This window comes from Xenopus laevis, chromosome 1L, assembly GCF_017654675.1.
Source record: "Xenopus laevis strain J_2021 chromosome 1L, Xenopus_laevis_v10.1, whole genome shotgun sequence".
In the NCBI taxonomy this organism is placed as follows: Eukaryota; Metazoa; Chordata; class Amphibia; order Anura; family Pipidae; genus Xenopus; species Xenopus laevis.
In genome coordinates this window covers 162,498,596-162,517,382 of record NC_054371.1, presented here as the reverse complement: position 1 = coordinate 162,517,382, position 18,787 = coordinate 162,498,596, and the positions used below count along the sequence as shown (strand labels likewise).

At 40.5% G+C, this 18,787-nt stretch overlaps 1 protein-coding gene across 2 annotated transcripts in view; it reads left to right on the top strand.

Annotated features, from left to right (window-relative positions):
• pitpnb.2.L (phosphatidylinositol transfer protein beta L homeolog) overlaps positions 1-17,630 on the top strand; it is a 39,515-nt gene extending 21,885 nt beyond the window's left edge. Inside the window, 5 exon segments of one of the 2 annotated variants that reach the window (NM_001093495.1) lie at positions 3,453-3,530; positions 9,883-9,993; positions 10,875-10,997; positions 14,473-14,558; positions 15,875-17,623. In NM_001093495.1, the coding sequence (NP_001086964.1) occupies positions 3,453-3,530; positions 9,883-9,993; positions 10,875-10,997; positions 14,473-14,520 (360 nt within the window). In that variant the 3' untranslated portion in view covers positions 14,521-14,558; positions 15,875-17,623. 2 annotated transcript variants of the gene reach the window in all.
• Positions 17,631-18,787: the final 1,157 nt, after the last annotated feature.

Below are 18,787 nucleotides of genomic sequence, written 5' to 3'. Positions count from 1 at the left end.
CAGTTTCTACGGCCGACCGGCGGAACTCAGTACAATACACCTCTGCATCCCGTTTTCCCCGGTGTAATTTACGAATCGCGGAGTCGGCCGTAGAAGCACGATACGGGTATCGCTATGGTGTAAAAAAATGTTTCAAGGGAAAAACGGGCAGGGTCAGAGGAGGATAATCTTAGGGCCCAAATTTGGGGGTCGTCATGTAACAGGGTCATTACAAACCTCATTTTTTCCTCTCCAGTTGTGAAGGATTGAGGGAAAAGCTAAGGTATAATTTGCATGCCTCCTAAAATTCCCCTCCCCACTAAATTTTTCGGGGAAAGACATTTTGGGTTCATGGGATGTTGTTGAACATTACCCATCATGGCAGAAGATCCCACTTGGACGGCCACAGGAGGAGGGACTACTGGACTTGGTGACAGTTGCGTGGTCTCCAGTCTGCGAGTCAGGTTATGGAAGCCTTGCATCAGGTAGTCTTGCTTCCGCCCATGATCCTCCAAGCGCTGTAGCAGAGTAGTGAGGATCGCTTCAGGGGAGGAAGGAGCAGCGGAGTGACCTTCTTCGTCCATCTTGGCACTTTATAATGTCACGGTTGGCACCCTAAATTCAGAACCGATGCTAAGCACCCTGTTCTCGGCTCTTGCTTCTGCCTATAACAGCCGCCTTTCACCTCGGGAGGAGCCCTCGGCTAATTGGATGCCGCCAGGTCTTATAAAGAGAGGTGCAAAGCGAGGGGGTTCTGAACAAGCTAAGGGGCACAACTGTAAAGCAGTCTTTTGGGCAGAGGGTCACGGTACAAGGTTTAGGCAGAATTGTAGTTAGACCAGACCGGGTCGGGGCAGGCAGAATACAAAACGGAGTCAGGCAGGCAAGGGTCAAACCAGGAGATCAATCAGTAGGGATATAGAGTAAGTGAAGTCGGATATCAGGCAGGGGTCAGAATGGTCAAAAAGCTAGGCAGGGGTCACAACAGGAATCAGAATACAGAAAGCACAATGCTCAGAAGCACCAGGAACAAACTCCTATAACGGGCAATTTCATGCCATTGCGCGCTGGCGTCATCACGCCAGTGCGCCTGCGCGTTTAAAATCACGAAGAGGCGTGCCGCGAGTGCCCTAAGGCTGCAGCAGAGAAGATTGGCACGGCGGGCGGCCCTGCTGTCCCCCCACTAGACCACCACAGTGAGTTGTTACACCTTAGAGGCATGACCACTGCATTAGACATTTTTTTCCTGCAAGTTAGACTCCCTCAAATGGTCAGTGACAAAGTAGGACCACGTTGTTAGAAGCCATATAAGGGACGTTTAGGAGCCTGAAAATGCAGTGCCAAAGTACCTGTAACATTTTAATTGCCTGACAAACACTCACCTGCAATCCAGTGGGATCACAGAATGGGCTGAACTGTGATGATATTTACACCTATGATTAGGCAGTATAGCCAAAATCAGCCATGCTTTCAGACCAGAATCTGACCAGAATATTTTATCATTGTATTTGTTTGGATTGATGTTTTATTTCGATATTCTTTAGTAAACAGAACTGATTTTAATCAAAGTAAATCTGACTTTAATCAAAGTAAATCTGCAAAGCAACATCCCATTTCCAGCTGAAATTACAGTGGCTGTATTTGTAATTTTTATTTTTAACAAGATAAAGAATTTTCTTAACCTGAAGTGCATGGTCACAAAAACTTTTCTTAAATAGGACACTGTAGTCCTGTTCGTTATTTTTTTTTTTTTTTTTTTTTTTTTTAGTTTTCAAGAGTTCTAGCTTTGTGTTCTAAATACTGATATACAATGTACCATATTTTTAAAATATATATTGCTGGTTTTAAGAATTGTCCAGCAGAATTAGCCTACAGAAATCCTAGGAGCAGCAGATTCAAGTAGGTTACAGCTGTCATCCCCTAGAGTATTTTAACAGAACTAATGAGATGAGAAGTCTACAGCTGGTGGCAAACAAAATAAACCACAAGCCAAAGGCTCGGCCTTCCGTGGGTTCGCTTTCCCTGTGGGATCCTGAAGGAGATGGCATGCTAACAAAGCCGGAAGGCTGTCTCCTTCCACACTATTGCTCATTTGCAGCTGTAATTGGGAGCTGCAGATTGTGTTTTCTGTGCTGAACCTGTCATACAAAATAGAATTATTTATTTTTTTGTATTTTGATGGCACAGAGCATCAGAATATCATGATATAGTTAATTAGTTATTGTTAATAGTATGCTTCGAGTTTATATTCTAGAACCGACTATAGAATTAATACAGCAGAAACATTTTGTTTTAATTTCAGTGTAATGTCATTCTTTCATATATGTTTTGATGAACAGAAATGCATGTGTCAAGCCTTTATACATTACATTTTTGGCTAATGAACTATACTGAAAACATTTTTCTATTTTGTACAGCTTATCTATTTGACCAGTTTCTATTTTTATACTGAACAATTACTTTAAAGAGGTGCCCCTGCATTGGCTCCTGTGCTGCAGAGCATGGGTGCACCATCCTTCTTGTACTTCTAGATATCTTTAGAAAAGGCACAATAAAACATTTCTGAGGTTTCTGATGTCTTTACTAAAGAGAGCAACATCAGAACAGTCTTTTTTTTTTTTTTCTGACAAGTTCCCTTAACTGGATCACAGTGAGAAAACTGACCAGCAGGTGGTGCTGTTAGGAAAAAATGTATTGCATGTTTTTCTTAAAGGGATTCTGTTATCATTTTTATGGTAATGTTTTTGTTACTAAAATATATTGTGTAAATTGCAAATAATTCACTGTACCATTTACAGTTTTATTTTTGAACCAATAAAGGTATTTTTTAGCTGTAATATTGATGTGTAGGCAGCCATCTCAGTGCATTGTGCAGGATCTTGATCTTTCAGAAAGAGCCAGCACGTCACAATGGAACTGCTTTCAGATAAGATGTTGCTTCTCCTACTCCATATAATTACTCATTATTACTCCTTTGATCAGGCTCCTTTTTTTGGATATTCTGTCTTATCCAGTCCTCATGCAGCTCAGTGCTTAAGGATAGATAGGCTAGCAGTAGTCATGACTTCTCGATGGCATCTAGAGAGTTTCACCCTTGCCTGCATGCTGTCATCATAGACTTTCATAGTGCCTCCCATCGAGCACAGCCTAAGTTGTTCAGTGTGTACTTAGATCCTAAATCTAGTGACTGTAAATTAAAATAAATTAACTTATAAAAGCAGAGAATATTGGCAGATGATGTTCATATTTGATTCTGTAAAATGGGAATGTGTATAATGTATATTAACATAAGGTCAATATGTACGTTTTAAGTAATATATCTATTTTAAATTGTTTTTGTTACATTTCAGTGATGAAATACATTAATATGGTCTTACTGGGAAATTCAAACGGAATACTATAGAATGAAAAGTACTTGAACAATTTTAGCTTGAAGCGCAACTGTTAATATTTTAAATGGTTTTACTTTACAGGACTACAAAGCTACTGAAGACCCTGCAATATTTCAATCTGTTAAAACAAAAAGGGGCCCTTTGGGTCCCAACTGGAAGGTAAACACAATTCATTAAAAATTAAGTATGCAGCGTGAGTTATGTTTAATGATTACAGTGTTACTACTATATAAAAGTGTAATCAAATATACTGCATGCTTATTTCAATTATTTTCATGAGTCCCTAGGCCTTCACTACAATACCTATATAGTAAGTTAGTGGGGCACTGGATGTGTAGGAGTTGAAGCAGATGTTTCCTTCCTTGCATTGGGTGTCCTGCAATATAATATTACCACAGGCCCCACAGCACGTGGAGTAAGTAAAATCAAGGTCATTATATTATTATTTACTTTCTATTTTCTCTAGTCGGCCCTCCTGTCAGTGCAGACGTATGGGTTATGTCCAGGTTCACCTCTGGAGGCAGGACAGAAGAATTGGTCTCTTGGCCCCTCCCTCAGGATATATAGGCTGGCTCCACCTCTGTTCCTCAGTTCTTTTGTCCTGCCTTGGAGGTGAAGGATAGAAATCTCACTACTACTTTTTTATTTTTATTTCTTTTACAGATGGAGGCATGCAGTGCTGTCTCCCAACATTTGTCTATTCCCTCCTTGCTGGCATATTGCAGCAAGTGGAATATTGACCACACATCCTAAGGATATATTCAAGCAATATATCATCACTATACCTGTTCCCTCCTTGTTAGCATATTGCAGCAAGTGGAATCAGAGGGCCACAAGCCATCGGGTTTGTTTGGCTATTTCCTCACTGGTATGCCTATCTATCCTTGCTGGCAGTTTGCAGCAAGTAAATTCAGGAGACTACATTCTCTGATTGTATCCTCCTTCGTTTGCCTATCCCTCCTTGCTGTCATTCCAGCAAGTGGAGTGGTGCTGCTTCAATCAGCGCCCTGGCAGGTAGGAGTTGTGGCTATCAACCCTGCTCATGTCTCACTTGGCAGATCGCATGGTGCCCTTTTTTTCCTAAGGGCGCGCCCTCCACAGCGACCCAGGCCGTTCTGGGATTCCCTGGCGTGGTGAGCGCGCCATTCGCTGATGACGCGATCATAATGCGCCTTTGGTTGGCGCGCCTAGGTCGCGCACATGCGCCTATCCATATATGGCGCGGCGCGATGACGTCATCGCCGCCATTTTGTTTTACCACGAGCGCATAGCTGCAGGGCGCGCAGTATCCTCTACCTATTTTGGCGTGTTTCCAGCTACACAGTTAAGCTGCGCACGCTAGGAGCAGCATCTGGCAGTGTCACAGCAGCAGCCACCAGCTTCAACAGCACACAGAGTCTGGTAAAGGCATCATATTTCTTTAATATGGAGAGGTCAGATTCTTTGAAAGAACTCAGGGAGGATATCCAGACTGCTAAATCTATTAAGAGACCAGCTAAAAAGCCTGTTAAAGGGGCCAAGTGCAAGAAATGTAAGCATACACTTCGTAAGTCAGAATCCACATACTGTACTGACTGCAGCCCCATGGAGCCGCCCATTCTGTCTCCTCAACAACTCACAAATAGCAATTCACCATTGTTGGAATTACACAGTAATGATAATTCTTTGCCTCATACACCAACCACAGGCAGCGCAGCTCCACAAGTTCCTCCACAACTTGGGGACTTCTTAGAATGGGTAAAGACTGCTCTTCAGCCACCCACTTTTCAACACACTAAGCGCAAGGCGCTGGACTCAACACCTGATGCTTCAGATTCTGAGGCAGGTCCTTCCTCCCGCATAGATGCCATGTCCTGTTTGGACTCAATTGCACCAGAATCAGGGGAGTTGAGCTCAGACTCACAGAGTGATTCAGACACTGAACAGCCTACTTTTGCTAAACCTGATATTTCAAAGAAACTCCTGAGAGAGATGATGGCTACTTTAGAAATAAAAGATGAAACTGTGCCAGTCTCAAAAGCAGATAAGGTGCTGGGGGTCCATCAAAAGAAAGCCCGTGCATTTCCTATTTTTACGTCCATCACTAAAACTATTGATACAGAATGGTCACAACCTGACCGCCGTTTTACCTTGTCAAAACGTTTTTATGACACCTACCCTGTTCCTGAGGAACAGCGCAAAGTATGGGATAAGCCTCCTAGGGTAGATTCGGCCATTGCTAGACTCTCCAAACAAACTACATTGCCAACTGAAGAGTCCGCATTTAAAGACCCCATGGATAGAAAATTAGAGTCTTCCCTCAAACGAGCATATTCTCAATCGGCAGCAATCCTCAGACCAGCCACAGCGGCAGCAGGCCTTGCTCGCACAGCTAGACACTGGGCACAAGAAATTGCCCAGAACCCTCCTACTTCAGCCCAGGAGTTAACAGGGGACATGAGTAGACTGAACACGGCCCTTTCCTTTTTAGCCGATGCTGCGTTAGAAATTATTCGGCTAGCAGCAAGATCTTCCGCAAATTCGGTGATGGCCAGACGAGCTCTCTGGCTTCGTCACTGGTCAGGGGATACCGCCTCTAAGAACAAGCTATTGAAACTGAGCTATACTGGTGAGTCCTTGTTCGGCCCTGACCTCAAGCAAATCATTACGGAAGTCACCGGTGGGAAGAGTACTTTCCTTCCACCAGGAAAAAGAGGGCGCATGGATCAACCCATCAGATCCACCACTAGGCGGACATGGTCCACTCCTAACCGCAATTTTCGTTCCTTTCGCTCGCCTAACTTTCGTAACACCGGCTCAGACCAGGGTGCAAGACGTAACAAGACGCAGTGGCAACAACCGGGTAGGCACCGAAAGCCTACCACCACTAAACCCACCTCTACTTGACTGCCCCCACCTCGACCCAGCATCCAAAGTAGGAGGTCGATTGTCAAACTTCCTGTCATGCTGGGAAACTCACGTCCTAGACAATTGGGTTCTGCAAATTATCCAGAATGGCTACAGAATTCATTTTACCAAATTGCCCCCAAGAAAATTTGTTCCATCCGTAGTACCTCCACACAAACGACAAGCCTTACAACAAGCCGTCCTGGACCTACAACAATCTCAAGTTATTGTCCCTGTGCCACACCTTCAAAAATTCAAGGGATTCTATTCCAATCTCTTCCTGGTTTCAAAAAAAGAGGGATCCTTCCGACCAGTACTAAACCTCAAGAGGTTAAATCAATTCATTCACAACCACAAATTCAAAATGGAGTCGATCAGGTCGGCCATAGCTTTCATGGAACCCGACTGTTTCCTGACGTCGATCGACCTCCAGGATGCGTACCTCCATGTTCCCATCCACCCCAGTTCTCAACCCTTTCTGCGTTTTGCAGTCAACGACCAACACTTCCAGTTTGTGGCTCTCCCATTCGGACTTTGTACAGCTCCAAGAGTGTTTACCAAGGTGCTTGCACCGTTGATCGCTCACTTGAGAACAATGGGGATTCATGTGTTACCATATCTGGACGATCTCCTGCTCAAAGCTACGACTCAGGAGCAATCTGTCAGGGACACAGAGATCACTCTGCAAACCCTGTCACAACACGGTTGGCTAATAAATCACCGCAAAAGCTCCCTCCTTCCTTCCCAGAGCATAATTTTTTTGGGCCTACAATTCAACTCCCAACACCAGATAGTACAGCTCCCCGAGGACAAGATCAACAATCTTGTCAACAATACCACCAAACTTCTACAGCAAACCACTGTGACGGCCGGCGATTGCCTTCAGCTCTTAGGGTTCATGGTATCCGCTCTCGAAGCAGTTCCGTTTGCCAGATTTCATCTGCGTCCTCTACAACGCAATTTTTTACAATGCTGGAACAAAGATCATCAGGATCTTCAGCAACCCATTCCCATCTCTCCTCACACCAGGAGCAGCCTTTCTTGGTGGACCAACCGCTTGCACCTACAATCAGGAAAAAGTTGGGCTCCAGTCAAGTGGGAAGTGGTGACGACCGATGCCAGCCTGTTCGGCTGGGGAGCTGTTTACCGCGAACACACTCTGCAAGGTCGCTGGGACCCCCAAGAATCCCAACTACAAATCAATGTACTGGAACTTCGAGCAATTGTGTTGGCTCTTCAGGGCTGGACCAGCCTCCTCCGGGCGCACCCGGTCAGGATTCAGTCAGACAATGCCACGGCAGTAGCCTACATCAACAAGCAAGGGGGAACTCGCAGCAAACAGGCGATGCTGGAGGCTGCCAAGATCCTGACCTGGGCCGAACTCCATGTTCCGGCCATCTCAGCGGTGTTTATCCCAGGAGTCCTCAATTGGGAAGCCGACTTCCTCAGCAGACAAACACTAGACCAGGGGGAATGGAGTTTACATCCCGAGGTGTTCTCCCAGATCACCAACAAGTGGGGAGTACCAGACATCGACATTCTGGCATCCCGACACAATTTCAAAGTTCCATGTTATTGCTCCAGAACCAAAGATCCCGGAGCAGCGTTCACAGACGCGTTAGTGATTCCCTGGAACTTTCACAAGGTATATGCTTTCCCACCGCTTCCGATTCTACCCAGAATCATTGCCAAAATCAAACAGGAAGGGTCGACCACTATCCTCATTGCTCCGGACTGGGCCAACAGACTGTGGTACTCAGATCTGATCAGCATGTCCATTTCCAGACCCTGGAGACTGCCCATGCGGTCCGACCTTCTCCTGCAGGGACCAGCACGTCACCCCAATCTACCTCTGTTGCGTTTGACGGCCTGGCACTTGAGACCAAGTTGTGGTCCAAACGGGGATTTTCCCCGGCGGCTATAGATATTCTGCTGCAAGCACGTAAAAAGAATACAGCCAAAGCTTACTACAAGGTGTGGAAGACGTTCATTGCCTGGTGCTCCAGCCATCACCACACATGGGAAAGTAGCACGTCACAGATCATTACTGACTTCCTGGCTGCAGGTTTTGCAAAGGGTTTGGCACCTAGCACTCTTAAGGCTCACATCTCTGCCCTTTCTGTTCTATTCCAATTGAAGTGGGCGGATCATCCGGATATTCAGCAGTTTTTCCAAGGGGCTTTGAGGGCCCGGCCTCCATTTAGGAACCCCACGCCTCCTTGGGATCTGACATTAGTTTTATCTGTTTTACAAAAGGAGCCGTTTGAACCTCTTCACAGCTGTGACCTCAGATGGTTGACTCTTAAGGTTGCCTTTCTCATTGCGATCACTTCCGCCAAGAGGGTGTCTGAGATAGCGGCATTGTCGCATAAAGAGCCTTGGCTGGTTATTCACAACGACAAGGTCGTACTTCGCACTGTTCCTGGTTTCCTCCCTAAAGTCGTCTCGGCTTTTCATATTAATCAGGACATTGTTCTTCCCTCATTCTGTCCGAATCCGCATAATGACAAGGAGAGTCAACTTCACAAGTTGGACGTTGTGAGGGCAATTCGGATTTACAAACAGCGAACGGCTGGTTTTCGCCGATCGGATTCTCTTTTGGTTTCCTACTCACCTGCACACAAAGGCCTAGCGGTGTCCAAACGCACTATTGCCAGGTGGCTCGTAGAGACTATCAACCAAGCCTACCTGCTCAGCCACCAACAAAAACCGTTCAGAGTGCTGGCTCACTCTACTAGAGCACAGAGCACCTCATGGGCTCTCCAGAATTCAGCTACACCAGAACAAATCTGCAAGGCTGCTACATGGGCTTCGCCCAACACTTTTATCAAGTTTTACCAGTTACACGTTTTTGCTTCTATGTCGGCAGTGTTTGGCCGTAAAGTTTTGCACACTGCAGTTACTGGTAGACAGGTCTGAAATTCATTTGGCTTAAATCAGCTATACCCACCCAAATTATTGAGGGACAGCTTTGGAACGTCCCATACGTCTGCACTGACAGGAGGGCCGACTAGAGAAAAAGGGATTTATACTTACGATAAATATTTTTCTAGTAGGCCCGAACTGTCAGTGCAGTAAGTCCCACCCAGGCTGATTTTAGTATGGGTCTGTGGACTCTATTCTCTTGTCTCTCTATCTCTCTGTGATCCTACTGTTGTCTCTTGACCTTCCTTCATATCTGCTGTCTCTTCAACCACCTCACTGAGCTTTATAACAGAACTGAGGAACAGAGGTGGAGCCAGCCTATATATCCTGAGGGAGGGGCCAAGAGACCAATTCTTCTGTCCTGCCTCCAGAGGTGAACCTGGACATAACCCATACGTCTGCACTGACAGTTCGGGCCTACTAGAAAAATATTTATCGTAAGTATAAATCCCTTTTCCCTGGCCATATGTTGGAGTAAACTGGTATGTAAAAGGCCTCACCACACTGCCTGTTATTAAGGGGTCCAGCAGGCACATGAAGTCTCGGCACTCAGTTGTGGTAAATCCTAATTGCTTAACAAAATGTAAAAATATGAAACCTTTGTAATTACAATATGATGGGGGGAATGCCATGCAAATTTTTTATTGTATAAATGTGCTTATTTCTGTTTGGATTTTGTTTGTTTTTTTTATCATTGCAGAAGGAGTTAGTGAACGCTGAGGATTGCCCACGCATGTGTGCATACAAGCTGGTAACAATAAAATTTAAATGGTGGGGACTTCAAAACAAAATTGAAAGTTTTATTCAGAAGGTAAATGACCCATTCCTAACCTTTTATTTGTAAAGGTAAATGACCCATTCCTAACCTTTTATTTGTAAATATTTTTTGTAACTAGTATGTTAACGTATGTAAAGGAAGCATGTGCTGTAATAATCTTGGCATGTGAAAAAAGCTACATGCCTGCAACGAATGCATTCCCTGTAGTATTAAAGTGTGTGCCACATAGAACGTAAGGGAAGAAACCTACTGTAAAGAGGTAGGGCAGGTGACCCCATGAACTAGCAAATTAGCCAATGCAAGGACTAGCCGAGTGCTTTGACAATGCACTCGTTTTTTCCTCAAGTCTTGATTCTTTGGTTAAAGGATCGGTATACGTCCTTGTTTAGTAAGTAGGACTTGTTTTAAAGATACTTTTTGCCTATTTTTATTATATAGTACCAAATCTGTTTTGTTATTTCTTGTTCTAAATTGGGAAACTGAAGCTACTACTCCATGTTTGTTCCATAAATAGATTACTAGCACACAGATAAGCAGAAGTAAATGGAGGGGGTAATTAAATTCATGTTTAACCCACGTTGCACAAGTTTGGTATACTGCCCCCTCAAGGGTAAAGATACACTTTTCACTTGTGCAAAACCAGCTCCCATAAGGGCAAAAAACTCCCTTTGCAGCCTATGGCAGTCGCTGCATTGAAAACAGTCCTATTGAGTAATTGTTCAAAAATGCTTTATTCTTCGTGTTACATGATAGGATCATCCTCCCATGTTGACACTTTCAGACACATCACTGAAAAGGAAGGTATAAAATGGATGTAAAGTAAAATGTTACATTGATACAAAATTATATAAGACTTATACAAAATAACCAGCGTGTGATTTTAAAACTTTTTTATTTATTTTTTTTTTTTTTAGCAAGAAAAGCGAATATTTACCAACTTTCACAGACAGGTGTTCTGTTGGATTGATGATTGGATTGACCTGACCATGGAAGATATTAGAAGAATGGAGGATAAAACACAGAGAGAATTGGAAGCAGTAAGAAATTTACAACTTTCATTTTATAGTACAGGTATGGGATCAGTTATCCGGAAACCTGTTATCCAGAAAGTTCCGAATTACGGGATGGCTGTCTCCCATACACTCCATTATAATGAAATAATATTAAATGTAAGAGGTGATTTCCTTTTTCTCTGTAATAATAATAAAACAGTAGCTTGTACTTGATCCAAACTAAGATATAATTACTCCTTATTGGAAGCAAAACCAGCCTATTGGGTTTATTTAATGTTTAATTGATTTTTAGTCGATTTAAGACACAGATCTAAATTACAGAAAGATCCCTTATCCGGAAAACCCCAGGTCCCGAGCATTCTGGATAATGGGTCCCATACCTGTACATGTTATCATGTATTGATAAGAGATTTTCCCCAATGATACTACAGTACTACATTTTCATTAGATAAATGCACAGGAAAATTGGCAGCCCTAAAAAATAATAAATTGCACTTTATGATATGCAGCGGTGGTTTAGTAGCTTGTCTATAGCCATTATTAAAAATATATCTACAATGTTGCCCCAGAGCTCTATTCAAAGCAAACCCAGTGATTAAAATGGAGCTGTTCAGACTGGTACAGATTCCCCCTCTAGCAGGTAAGATGTCTGTTCTGTATCAGAGAGAAGCTTTCCTGACCCAAACATAGCAAACTGATAGCTTCATGATTTAATTACAATTCCTTTAAACACTCAGTAATACTATAATTATATTTTCCCTTTCTTTTAAGACCCCTACAGAAGCTGATTTTTTTTCAATGCTCGACTTCAAATTTTTACCATAATTAGATTTTTTTTTTTGTTCTAAAACGCATGAATTCGAATTATGGTTTCAAAAACTTGAATGTTCAATATTTATTAAGCTAAAAAAATTAAATGCAAAACTTCAGCATCTAAAAGCTTGCAAATTCAAGTAGAAGTTCCGAGTTTTTAAAATCTTTGCTGACCCATTGAAAATGAAGAATAGAATATGAATTTAATGCTGTCAAGTTTTTTTTTTCACAGTTTTATTCAATCAAGTTTTATATTCATATTTTTTAATAAATAAGCAAATCTTTCAAGTTTTGTACAACTTTGAGTTTTTTCAAATTAAACAAAAACCTTACAAATTCTAATTTTGATAATTAAGCCTCCCTGACAAACTTTCCTCCAGTGAATGAGATTGTGTTGTTGCCAGTTACACTATCCTATATCTTTATTCATTTGATGATTTCTTGTATGTTCCCTTTAGTCGCCTATTTTATTTCTAAACAGAATAACCGTACCTTTTCCCTAATCAATATTTTCCTTCAGTAGGTGACCCTTGGCTTAACTTTTTGCCGTTCTAATTCTTTTTCTTCATTTTTTTCTCTCTCATACGCTAACCTTTATCAGCCTAGAGTTCTATTCATGACAGTTGCTGTTGTCTTTATCCTTTTCAGTTTGCTTGACCTCATCTTGGTTCTCTTATATTCAAATAATGTATCCCTTTATATCAACTTAGAGAGTATTTTATAATTAAGGATTACAGCAGTGAAAACAAGTATTGAACTTGTCAATGTTCTTCTCAGTAAATATATTTCTAATGGGACTATTGACATGAAATTTACACCAGATGTTGGTAACAACCCAAGTAATCCTCACATACAATGAAATCAAAACAAATAAATCCATAAATTAAGTTATGTGGAATAACACAGGGAATAAGTATTGAACACATGAAGAAAGCAGGTGCACAAAGGCATGGAAAGCCAATAAACCTGATGAAATCTCACTATTTAGAAAGTAATCGTGCCCCCTATCAGTGCAAATTAATATATGTTTAGTCCTAATTGATGGCCTATAAAAAGGTTTCTAATTATCGCATAAGAAGCATCTCATGATGGGTAAAAGCAAAGAGCTCTCTCAAGATCTTCGCAACCTTATTTTTGCAAAACATACAGTTGGCATTGGTTACAGATGTATTTCTAGGCTTCTGAATGTTCCAGTGAGCACCGTTGGGGCCATACTCCGGAAGTGGAAAGAACATAATTTCACCCTAAACCACGGCTACGACCAGGTATTCTTTCTGACAGAGGAGTCAAAAGAATAATCAGAAGAGTTGTCCAAGAGTCAATGATCACTCACTGAGAGCTTTAGAAAGACCTTGAATTAGCAGCTACAGTTTTTTCAAAGAAAATAAAAAGTAATACACTCAACCGACATGGCCTCTATGCACAATCACCGGTCAAGACTCCACTGCTTAAGAAAAAGCATGTTGAAGCTTGTTTAAAGTTCGCAGAACAACATTTGGACAAGCCAATGAAATTCTTAGAGTCTAGTCAGATGAGCCCAAAATTTAACTCTTTGGATGTCATTGCACACACCATGTTTGGAGGAGAAATGGCACTGCACATAACCCCAAAAACATCATACCAACAGTGCTGAAGATGAAACGAGGGTGGACATTTCAGCAAGACCATGATCCCAAACACACAGCCAAGAAAACTCTCAATCGGTTTCAGAGAAAGAAAATAAAAATGCTACAATGGTCCAGTCAATCGCCCGACTTGAATCCAATTGAAAATCTATGGAAAGAACTGAAGTTTAGAGTTCATAGAAGAGGCCCCTGGCAACCTTCAAGATTTGAAGACCGTTTGTGTGGAAGAATTGGCCAAAATCACACCATAGTGTCCAAGTTTCTCTATACAGGAGGAGTCTTGAAGCTGTCATTACCAATAAAGACTTTTCTGCGAAGTATTAAATACAATTCGGTAAGGGTTTCAATACTTATTCCATGTGTCATTCCACCTTATTACACATCACTTCATTTATGGACTTTGTTTATGGATTTGTTTTTATTTCTTTGTATGTGTGGATTATTTGGGTTGTTAACGCCATCTGGTGTAAATTTCTTGTCAATAGCCCCATTAGAAATATATTTAGTGAGAAAAATGTTGACTTGTTAAATACTTATTTTCCCTGCTGTATATTATTTAAATATTAAAGAGAACCAATTGTGAAAAGGCTGCCAAAGATGAGAGTATAAGAGATTACATTTGAACACCTGAATGATGTAAGCATTTAAAGAAATGGTTCTTTACAAAGGAAATGAAAGACATAAAAATGTCCTACAGAAAGATAAAGGGCGAAGGTTGAAGAGACGGAAGAAGCAGGAGAACATGGGGATAAATCTAAAACAATTTTTTTTATTGTATTTCTTGGCAATGTCAAGTCTGAGGGTGAAATTAGAACTTTCTCAATTTCTATCCATTCCTAAGAGATTTTTAGAAGCATATTTATCAAATTGTGAATTCTCGTCCATTCATAAAAACTCTTCTAAAAATCCAATATGAATGAATAGAAAGCGGCAAAATTGTACTGTAGTGAGCTCTAATATTCCACTTTTGATAAATCTGCCCCTAAGTTTTATATATATATGTACATAAGTTATATGAATTTTATTTTCAGTATTTTTTTAAAATGTTGTTTTATATTTAGATGCGTAAGAGTGGTGCTACTCGAGGCACAACAGCAGCTGATCAATAAGAAAGTCCTCTCTAGTTTGAGGGGTAAAATTGAGATGTGTAAGTAACTAGAAGGCAAAAAATTAAGGCAATGGACGAGTCTCTCTTTTCTGTGCCATTAATTTCATTCTAATGCATTTGTTTAACAGATCTCACACTTAACAGCTTTAATGTTCTTCTAATCATAAAGAAAAAATATTTTCCTAAATTCCAATTTCTTCTGTGCAGATGTGCAGAAAAAAAAACTTGCACATTTAAGGCATGGTTCATCTTTAAGTATGTTATAGAATGGCTAATTCTAAGCAACTATACAATAGTTTTGCCTTATTTGCCTTCTTCTGTCTCTTCTGCAATGTTCAAATGGCGGACATTGACCCCCTTCTAAAAACCAAATTGCTTTATAAGGCTATACATTTGCTGTTATTGCTACTTTTTGTTACTCATCTTTCTATTCAGGCACTCTTCTATTTACATTCAGGCCTCTCATTCAGATCTGTGCATGGTTGCTATGGTAATTTGGACTCTAGCAACCAGATTGCTAAGATTGAAATTGGACAGCTGCTGAATAAAACGCTAAATAACTCCAAAACCACAAATAAAAACAGTTGCAATAACACCTTTAAGATAATGACTAGGTCAAAAATTGGACAGGACTCTTGTTTTAGAAAGTTCCACTCCCCTTAAAAAAGATGGGCAATACCATTATAATATCCTTTATAAATTCTTAGTTTACAAGTGTTTTGTCATTATACTATTCCCTTGGAAATTCGCTTACCTTAGTATTGTTTTTTGGATCCTCCTGCAGGTTGAGTAGCTATGTGGGGTGCAGATTGCAGGTTAGTGGGTCCAGGTGTACAGGCCTCTATTACAGTATTTTTTTGTTGTGTTTTTTGTTGTTTGGAAGAGGTGGAATTCAAACTTGTGTCCTTCAGTGCAGGAGAATCTGAAATGTGCTCCTTTTTATTTGCCTAATGGATAGCCACTAGAATAATTTATGGATTGGCCTATATTTGTTATTAATGTAGAGCTTCTGCTGCTTTGCATTGAGTTGAACTAGAGCACAGGGAATATTTATGGAAACTTTTTTACTGTTCAGTAAAACCAATTGTTGCAAAGTCTTTCCCTGAAAAATCAGTTTCCTTTCCTGTTCCCAGTTCATGGTGGATTTTTTTTCTGCATCGTTGCACATGGAAACATAAGGAATATAACAGAATATTTGAAATTTGGCTTCTGTTCCCAGCTTCTAACTGCTCTTGGTTTCTCTATAGGGAACTAATATGTTATTCTTTCCTTTCTCTGCAGTTTAAGAGTCTGGATGGTACCTCTTCTTTAACCAACTTATTTTTCTTTCTCTGTTTTATTTTCTTTACCTTAAGCTGCGCAACCAAGGTCAAGTAAGAGGAACAAGCGCTGCTACTGATAAATGAAGATGGACCTGACCAAATCGCATGCAGAATTGATTTTGCCATTTATACCTGTTTATATACCTATACACTAATGTATAGCTGTATAAACCCTTCTGAGCATCAGCTGCTTTAGTGTACTGTACCTGACATGAGTAAAAAGATAAGAGAATGTTTACTGTATATAAATATCAATAGTTTACCTAATGTTATACTTAGTACAGACCCTCCAGCCAATATTCTACCAATATTCTACCAAATTGACAAAGATGTTCCTTATGTATATACATATATATTTTTAATGAATGAACATACAAATGAATGCAGAAATGACTTTGCCTTCAGAGACTATAGTCTATCCTGTCTAAGTCTATCCTGTCTAAGTCTATTCTAAGTCTATCCTGCAGAAATCTATTTTTCTCAGATTTGAATCCTGTGTAAAACACTAACACCCGTCTTATATTTCCCACATTGGCAGACCTTTGTCTATTATTTGACATAGAAAATGATCCCCACTCCTGAAGCGGCTTTTAAATATCTCTTAAGGAAAAATTCTATCCGCCAGATACTGCTTTTCCACTTGGTGTTGCCATTTGGTAACTATGCAAACTGTTTTGGTTTCACTATGTATGCATTAACGTCCAGCTAATTTATACACTTCTCATGTGGATACAAGTAAGATTCAACTTGACACATATTTAAGTTGCTTAGTAATTCCGTTATTTAAGTATGCAGGCAAACTATCAGACAGGCTAAATGTACATCATGATAGATATCGGTTTCCTTTTTTTTTTTATGAAAGGTAGGCATATTAAATTCCAATTTTGGACATGTTGGTTACTAGATTTAAACTAATAGAAGAATATTTATTTTTTAGGTAGGTCGTTTAACTAAAATCCAACAATTAAATACAATCTATGTACATTTTGCCTTTTAATATTTTAGGACCTTTTTGAAAATCGCTATATTTAATAAAGCTCCATCATTGTACTTTGGCAATTTGTTGTTCAAGAAAACTACCCAGGTCTTAAAGGGACTGCATTTCTTTTGGAGAAATAAAACAAGGGGTGCCAGTTTCTTTGCACTGTATAAAATTTATGTGTCCCAAAAAAAAAACACCACTATAGGATGTGCTGTCACTCCAGTCTGCTGAGACGTTTTGTGGCATCTGTAAAGAGTAATCTTTCAAATGGACCGAGCACTGAAGATGGGCGTTCTTTTTAAAATCACGTGGGACTATCACTTTTAAGCTTACATCTGGCTTACCACTTCTCATGCCTATTGAACAATGCAGCCCTTGTCTATATTTTTCCTTTGTATTTTAGTGATGCTGTACTGTCTCTTCAAAGCAGGTGTGGGCAAACTGTGCCTCTCCAGATGATCATGAACTACAGTTCCAGGTATTCTACTCTAGGCATTGTAGTTTAACAACATCTGGAAGGGCAGAGATTGCTCCTCACTGCTTTTAAATAGTAAGTGTATCCAACTGGGCTTAACTCCTCAGCCAGTCCAATGGACTTGTTTTGGCTGGGTGTGCTAAGTCTGTGATCTGAATGGATAGTTTGCACAATTTCTACTACCAGGCAAGGGAACGTGCAATTTTCTTTCTGTATAGATATTAAAGTTCAGGGACACATATACTGAATGTAAACTGTTTAGAACTGCAAACAGTATGTAAGCGTGTCTGTTAAATTAAATGAACCAATAAATGTCATCAGCCCAGCTGCTATATATTTTGTCTTTTTTGTGTTTGAAACAGGCTATTCTGTAGCCAGTACTATAAGAGACTATGCATTTAACAAGGGCATTTTAACTCTGCTTTCTGTAACCGACCAACACAGGCCAAGGAATGAATTCGCTATCAACAAATTCACCTTGCTGCTCACTTGCAAAGGCAGTGGGGATGATTAAACAGGCTCCGAAGAACAGGGACATTGGTCTTGCACCCATTAGTGACAACTGCACAAATACCATCCTGGAATCCCCACTATACAAGCTATATAACTGATAAGACTGCACCAGAGGGACATGGTATGTTGGCTGTGAAGTAGTGATGCATGCTTCATTTAATTGACACTCGTTGCAAATGATATAGTATTATAAAAGTATGGGGACAGGGAATGTGCATTGACAAGTAGATGAAAAAAAAAAATCAACTTTTAACTCTAGTTTCATGATTGCATTAAAATGGCCAGTTAGGTGCTGGTCTCAAGAATTCTCCTAGCTGCAGAGGCTGTGGTTCATTTTTTTGGTCATATCAGTGGAGACCTTAGAGCAGAATTTCATGGTGGGAGACATACACACCCTCCCTGTGCTGGGTTAAGGCAAAATGTTACATTTTCTCTAATTTTTAGAAAATTCCAGTATTGTCCTAACCTATTTTCAATGGCTTGAAAACTAACGTTAACAAGCATGGGCATTATTGGTGGTTTCCCTGCTGGTGGAAGATCACACCAAATCTCACATTATCCTTGGGGGAGCTGATGATTCACTCTGTAGTTACAGCCACAGACATACAATTATTGGCAGATTTATCAAGGGTCAAAGTGAAATTTCTAGTTTTGAGGTTTTTTTATGGCCAAAACTCACAAATTCAACTAGGGAATTGTTAAAATTAGATTTGAAGGGTCTTTTTTTGTTTTTTTTTTTATACTTCGAATTCGATTTTCGAGATATATCATACCCTTTAAGAACTCAAATTCGACTAATCGCCACCTACAACCTGCCAAATTGCTGTTTTAGCCTATAGAAGACTTCCTGGCATCAATTTGGAGTTGTTTGCAGCTTTCCTGACATTTAAGCTTGAAAAATTTGAATCAAATTCAATAAGAATTTGTTTGAAGTTTTAGGGTCGATCCTATTCACCTGACTTTGAAAAATTTAATT